General features: G+C 47.5%; 1 protein-coding gene across 1 annotated transcript; it reads right to left on the minus strand.

The window, feature by feature from the left end:
- Positions 1 to 703: 703 nt before the first annotated feature.
- LOC125519119 (inactive LRR receptor-like serine/threonine-protein kinase BIR2) lies at positions 704 to 1,504 on the minus strand. The gene has a single exon (XM_048683998.1). It carries the CDS (start codon positions 1,502 to 1,504, stop codon positions 704 to 706), a length of 801 nt encoding a protein of 266 aa, XP_048539955.1.
- Between the last annotated feature and the right edge of the window lie 6,051 nt (positions 1,505 to 7,555).

Genomic DNA, 7,555 nt, shown 5'->3' on the forward strand with positions numbered 1-7,555 from the left:
AAAATGACAGTAGGATCCATATTTTTATATAAAAGGAAGGTGACTTTGACCACGAAACGCTAAAAAATATATTCAACCATTAATCTGGCGAATCCTGCATTAACTAAAAGATCAAAACCCATAGTTCTTTGTTTTTCATATTTTAATACCTAAACACACTGTATGTAATATGATTGCACCTGAGCAAATAAACTGATAAATACTTAATTTCTAAACATCGACAAAGTGAGACATCTTCTAAATTATATGTAAAATGGTTTTCCTATGAATACCCAAACAGTAATAAAAATTTATGGGGTTTTCTCAAGCATTATTATTTTTGATTATGCTATATGATTTTTAAGATGACCATCGTAATGCCCACACCATATAACCAATTTGATTCCTGGAGAATATTAAAACTGTTGTGAGATTTTAAGTTTCAAATGAGATGTTGAGTGCCAAACAATATATTCTCACTATTAATCATTAGAAAAATCATCCCTAAAAAAATCATTAGAAAAATCTAGCCCGCGCATCGAGCGGGCCACTTTCATATTAATTAATAAAGATGGCTATATGTATCGATTGATGCGAAGGCCGAGGGTTTAACCTCCTTTTCTAAATAAGAAATAAAAAATATACGTTACCGCCATGAAAAAAAGCTGAAACCACAGTCCAAAGTGCTCATCCGGCTTCCTGGAATTCTATGAACGGGGAATCTTCAGAGAAAGCGGTAGACGTAGGGGTGGAGCCTCCGGGAGAACCACTGCGGGAAGTAGAAGGCCACCACAAAGCCCAGGACGAACCCGACAGCCGCCCCGACACTCGACTCGCCGCTGATTTGCATTCTACTCCTCGCGGAGGCGGGGCAACGACGATCCAACGGAGCGCCACAGAGCCCGTCGTTGCCGGCAAAGGACGCCACCGGAAACCCCTGCAGAAAAGCCGGGATCGGCCCGGACAACGAGTTGTTCGCAACGTTCATCGAGGCCAGAAAACGAAGCCTGGACAGCTCCAAGGGGATCTGGCCGCTGAGCTGGTTGTGCCCAAGGTCGACGTGGGCGAGGAACTCCCCCATCTTCCCCATGCCCGGCGGGATCGGCCCCCGGAAGCCGTTGTACGAGAGGTTAAGAGACGTTACAAACGGGAGCTGCAGCGAGATGTCCGCGGGGATCAGTCCGGCAAAGCTGTTGCTCGACAGGTCGAGGGTGCCGGTCATGCTCGCGCAGTCCCGCAGTCCCCGGGGGAACGGGCCTTGGAGCCCCAGGCCGCTGAGGCGCAGCGACCAGACCCTGTGCTGGTCAGCGGACCAGCACGTTACACCGGTGAAGCCGCGGATGTAACCCTTTGTGGCGTTGTGGAAATTCCACGAGGATTTCAGTGCGCCCCCGGGATCAACCACGGATCGCAGGAAGCTCTTGAGGCAGCGGACGTCGGGCTCGTCGCCGGAGCCGGAGCACGGCGTGGAGCAGCAGCTCAGGAGCAGCAGCCAGAGGAGGGATTTCTTCATGCAATCGGACATTGTCTCAGACGTGCTACGTGGAGGAGTGGAACCAACTGCGCTGCGCGGCCTTCTATTGCCTGCTCGAAACTTTGTGTGGGGAACCCAGGATGAGCACAACTCTTAAAAGGGGGAATCCCTCCACGTGGCCTTAGACTTTTCTTCCGTACGTATTTTGTAGATCATGGTACAAAAGGAAACGTTTATAGCCGGCAGTCTGGCCGAGTCTTCCGCCGGACGCGCACTGTGCGTTTGATCGCTTAGAATCCTGTGACCGTGCGTGTCCTAGTGTAAATTGACTTAGAGTAGTCGATTCAAACAAACACGCGTTTTGTTTGTTTTTTGTCTATTTGGATCGATCAGACGGATGCACGTGTCAGTTTTTTTATTTAGATCGGCAGATGCGCCTAACGGGAGGGCGACCCAAATTTGCCCTCGTAGAAAAAGAAACATGTTACAGAAATAAACATATATACAATATAAGATCTCTTACAATCTCTAATATCTGAAGTCAAGTGCCATATGGTATTCTCCGGCTAGATTGATGACGTGGTTAAGAAAGAATCCCGTCAATTCCTCTTAGAATTGCTCGTATGAGATCATGTGGTAGGAGTTCAACCCGCATTTGCCAGATCCAAATTGAAGAAGGGGGTCAATACATGTGTACAAATGAAACTCAACACAAATGATGGTAATAAAATAAAAATGTGAATATTTTTGCTTACGCACTTCATATTGTTTTTCAGAGTAGCCCCGCTTATTAGAGGCCGTCGCGTTGTAGATGAACTCGCAAACGTAGTATCCACAGAAATCATTTTCCGGCTTCCTGCCACAAGCACTTTACGAGAAATAGAGGTCAATCAAACTGATAAGCAAGCATGCTAAATGGTATTGATGAAACTAGTTAGAATCAATGGGAGATGCACGGAATTAGATAGTAGTACTTACTTTCGGGTGTTTAAATCGCAGCTCGATCGGCAGTCCCGGAGAAATTACGGTGAACTCTTTCCAGACACTGCGAGACAAAGAAAATAATTACTTGATATAAGGAAATGAACAAAGTTGCCGATATGGTGCGATAATGATCGATCGAACTTACTTCTGGAGCATTCGAGTCATGTTCGCATAGTCTTAGGGATCTTTTCGTCTCGAGACTAAGAAAGTTACTTCTCCCTGCTCAAGCTTAATCTTTAGGATAATAAATTGGAAGCTGCAGACGCATGCATAACTCATCAGTTACATTACTATAACCTCAAGTAATAAGAGAAACCGAATGTGCACAAGACAGTAATACTCACTTGAAGTTGTAAGGAAAGAGTATTTTATATTTGCTTTGATTTTTGAGCAACGATTGTAGCAAGTTGTCCTCGGTTTCTGAGACATTGTGTTTAACCGTCCGTTCACGTATGACATTTGGGTTAATGAACCCAATGTCATAGATTTGTGTTTTTTTGCATTCGACGATCTTCAATCTGAATAATATAGTGAGGATAATTATATATACATGCAATGAAAGAGCTGAGCTATATATAGATACTTAATTATAAAAGTAGTACTTACAGACAGTAGCAAGCCATGAGTGATTTGTCGAGGGCCTTTTGATTGTAGAACTGGAAAAACTCGTCAAAATCAACAGTAATCAGATTTTGTCCAACGAAGTCGTGCTCCTCTTTAATTCTCATCATGAAAGCATCCTTCCCAGACTTGCTGCAGGTTTGCATGTACCATTGATGGAATCTTCGCATCATCATCGTTAGAGGAGGATTTCCGTCATTGACAAGAGGTTTGCCGTACTGGTATCTGAATTGGTCCGCCTCCATTGTATTAAACACTATATCATCGCCAGGTAATCAGCAGGATTGATACCGGGCACCATCCCCGGTAGATTTGCGACGATACCACTAGAGACCTTGAGTGGGGGGCACGATTGGTTCGCCTGTTCGATTTTTCCCCACTTCTTCGTTCTGCTAACCTTTTATCACTTGAAGTAGTTCCCGACCGACGCGCATCTTCCAATGTCTTTTTAAGAGCGCGGACATGGTTGTCATCCGGTGGAGGTGGTGGTGGTCGCTTCAGGGAATTGATAGTGCGCTTTGCTTTCACCGGATCTATCATCTCCTTCGGAGGTAGAGATTTCTTTGCAAAAAAATCCCTCACTTGGGCTTCACAGATCTCCGCGTTTTCCTCCACGGTCCTCTCGTATGGTAACTTCTCAGGAGTCTTGAGAGATGGACCGTATCTGTATTGCCTCCCGCCTCTAGCTATACTGCTAGCCACTGGAGCGGCGGCGTCTCTCTTCCGTCGTTGCTTACGAGGTGGAGAAGGAGGCGGAGTGCTCCGACGCGCCAGAGTAGCCGGAGCGGCGGCGTCTGTCTTCCACCATTGCTGATGAGGTGGAGGAGGAGGCGGACTGCTCGGACGCGCCAGAGGAGGTGAAGTGCCAGCATCACACGCCGGAGCAGCCGGAGAAGGAGGCGGAGTGCCCTGATCACTCGCCGGAGGAGGAGGAGGAGGCGGAGTGCCCCGACTCGCCGGAGGAGGAGGAGGAGGCGGAGGCGAACAGTTCGGAAGCTTGATGTGCTCCTTCCGCCATAGACATGGAGTCTTCAGAGCAAGACCCAGCTGAGTCTCCCCTTCACCTGTAGGGTGGTCAAGCTCGAGCTCCTCAAATCCCTCCGTTACTTCATCCACCATCACAACAGCATAGCCATGTGGAATCGGACGGTAGTGAAAAGTTCCGCCGGGTTGAGGAGGTGCAACAGAGCCGACAACCACCTTGACTTTGAGGTTCTGCCATTGCGTCATAGGTTGGCAATGTTGAGCCTCCGTGATAGCATCCACGGGGTAGCTAGGAGCCGTGAAGTCGGGCTGTTGAACGAGCTCGGTGGGAGCCACACTGTTTCTCCGCTGAGATGGCGGGGTAGCTCTGGCAGCTCGTTGGCTCTCAACTTGTTCCTCTAGCTTTTGTACTCTTGCATTCAACTTCTGCATTTCGCTCTGCTCTAGCTTCCTCTTCCTCTCCTGGGTTTTGTAACCGCCTGCGCCGGGAAACCCAACTTTCCACGGAACTGAGCCCGGCGTGCCTCGTGTTTGTCTAGGGTTCTCAGGATTCCCGAGGGCCTCGGTCAGCTCGTCATTCTCTCTGTCGGGAATGAATGTCCCTTGCTGTGCTGCGGCGATACACTTCTGAAGCTTCTTGACGGGTGTTGCAATTTGCTCGTCCGTCCAAACGCACTTCCCTGTTTCAGGGTCCAAGGTTCCCCCAACCCCGAAGAACCAAGTCCTTGAACGGTCTGGCCAGTTCAATGTCTCTGGTTTGACCCCTTTAGCAAGTAGGTCATTCTCAGCTTTGTCCCACAACGGCCGGTCTTTGAGGTAGCCACCTAACCCCGTGCGATGGTGAAACTTCTTCTTTGCAGCATTGTTCTTGTTTGTCTCTGACATCTTCTTACTCATGTCCGATGTCTTGTAGGCCACAAATGCGGGCCAGTGATCTCTTATCTTCTCAAATCGGCTGGTGAATTCTAGAGTCTTCCCTTTGTCGACATATGATAATTTCAACTCATTCTTCCACCTCCTAAATAGATCTGCCATCTTCTTAAGAGCACACTCCTTGACCAATGGCTCTATAACTGGCTTACCCGGATCCTCCTCTGGCAGTAGGGTGAAATTTTCCTTCAGCGAGGTCCAAAGACAATCTTTCTCTCTATCAGTGACATAAGAAACTTGAGGGTCTTTGTTCTTAGGCTTATTCCATAGCTGGATGCTGATCGGGATGCTGTCCCTAACAATAGCTCTGCACTAAGCAGAAAATGCATCCTTGGTCCGCCTGGGTTCAATCGGTGGGCCATCGTCCGCGATTGCTGTGATCGTGAACCTTTCATCCTGGCACAACCTTTTCTTCGGGCCTCGTCTTGTTACCGAAGTTTGGCTCGATCCGGAGGGCTATAAAAGAAGGAAGAAGAGTTAATATATGTACATACCAAAACAATTAATGCATCAATTAGCTAGTCAGCACAGGCTTACGGTCACCGTACTTTGCAATAGCTCCCTCCTCCGTTCGGTCACCGGAGCCGTCATCAAGGTCTCCTTCTATAACGCCCTCAATGCGGCTATATCTCCCACGTGTCGAAGCACGACTTAGAGGCATAACCGCATTGAAAGCAATGTCGCAAGTGAGGTAATCTTCACACAACCCATGTAATACAGAAGGGAAAGAGATACATAGTTGGCTTACAATCGCCACTTCACACAATTACATGAAAAAAGTATTACATCAACCAGATACAATCAAGGTCCGACTACGGAACCAAAATAAAAGAAGACTACCCCAAAAGCTACACAGATCCCCGATCTACCCCAACTGGGCTCCATTACTGATCAACTAGAACAAAGCAACACAAAGGACAAGATCTTCATCGAGCTCCTCCTTGAGCTTAGTTGCGTCACCTGCACGGTATCATCGGAACCTGCAAACTGGTTTTGGAAGTATCTGTGAGTCACGGGGACTCAGCAATCTCACACCCTCGCGATCAAGACTATTTAAGCTTATAGGTAGGATAAAAGGTATGAGGTGGAGCTGCAGCAAGCGACTAGCATATTTGGTGGCTAAAATATGCGCAAAAGAGAGCGAGAAGAGAAGGCAAAGCACGATCGAGAAACTATGATCAAGAAGTGATCCTACAACAACCTACGTCAAGCATAACTCCAACACCGTGTTCACTTCCCAGACTCCGCCGAGAAGAGACCATCACGGTTACACACGCGGTTGATGTATGTTAATTAAGTTCAACTTCAGGTTTTCCACAACCGGACATTAACAAATTCCCATCTGCCCATAACCGCGGGCACGGATCTCGAAAGATCAATCCCTGCAGGGGTGTCCCAACTTATCCCATCACAAGCTCTCACGGTCAATGAAGGATATTCCTTCTCCTAAGACATTCCGATCATGCTCGGCATCCCGGTTACAAGACATCATCGACAATGGTAAAACAAGTCCAGCAAAGCCGCCTGAATGTGCCGACAAATCCTGATAGGAGCTGCACATATCTCGTTCTCAGGGCACACTCAGATTGTCCAAACTTCTGGTAGGCCAACCCAGAGTTGCCCCTGGTGGCCACCGGCGGCTGACAGGTTGGACCAACACTCAGAGGAGCACTGGCCCCGGGGGGGGGGGGGGGGGGTTAAAATAATGATGACCCTCGGGAGCGCGACTCCCAAGGGAAAAGAAAAGGCTAGGTGGCGAATGGTAAAACCAAGGTTGGGCCTTGCTGGAGGAGTTTTATTCAAAGCGAACTGTCAAGGGGTTCCCATTATAACCCAACCGTGTAAGGAACGCAAAATCCGGGAACATAACACCGATATGACGGAAACTAGGGCGGCAAGAGTGGAACAAAACACCAGGCATAAGGCCGAGCCTTCCACCCTTTACCAAGTATATAGATGAATTAATTAAATAAGAGATATTGTGATATCCCAACAAAATATCCATGTTCCAACATGGAACAAATTCCAATCTTCACCTGCAACTAACAACGCTATAAGAGGGGCTGAGCGAAGTGGTAACATAGCCAAACAATGGTTTGCTAGGACAAGGTGGGTTAGAGGCTTGGCTTAACAATATGGGAGGCATGATAAGCAAATGGTAGGTATCGCAGTATAGGCATAGAAAAAGAGCGAGCAACTAGCAAGCAAAGATAGAAGTGATTTCGAGGGTATGGTCATACTGCCTGAGATCCCGCAAGGAAGAAGAACGAGTCCATGAAGAAGACAAATGAACGTAGCCAACGGATCCTCACAACTCCGGAACGGAACCGAAGCTCACAAGAAAGGCAACCCGGAAAGAAGCAAACAACATAGTAAACAACCACTACAACAACATGGCATGATGCACAACAAGTATGATGCATGTCCGGTTTAATAAAGCATGACATGGCCAAGTGCGCAAGTAATTCTACAAATTAAGTGGAGATCAATATGCAACGAGTTGCATATTGACGAAACACCACAACAAGTTATTTAGTTCGATCTCGTTTATGTACTCAACAGTATTCAATGTTGTTTATCATG

This window comes from Triticum urartu, chromosome 7, assembly GCF_003073215.2.
Source record: "Triticum urartu cultivar G1812 chromosome 7, Tu2.1, whole genome shotgun sequence".
In the NCBI taxonomy this organism is placed as follows: Eukaryota; Viridiplantae; Streptophyta; class Magnoliopsida; order Poales; family Poaceae; genus Triticum; species Triticum urartu.

Excerpts from the sequence above, each read along its gene's own strand:
- LOC125519119 (XM_048683998.1), bottom strand. The coding sequence starts at position 1,504 with ATGTCCGATTGCATGAAGAAATCCCTCCTCTGGCTGCTGCTCCTGAGC.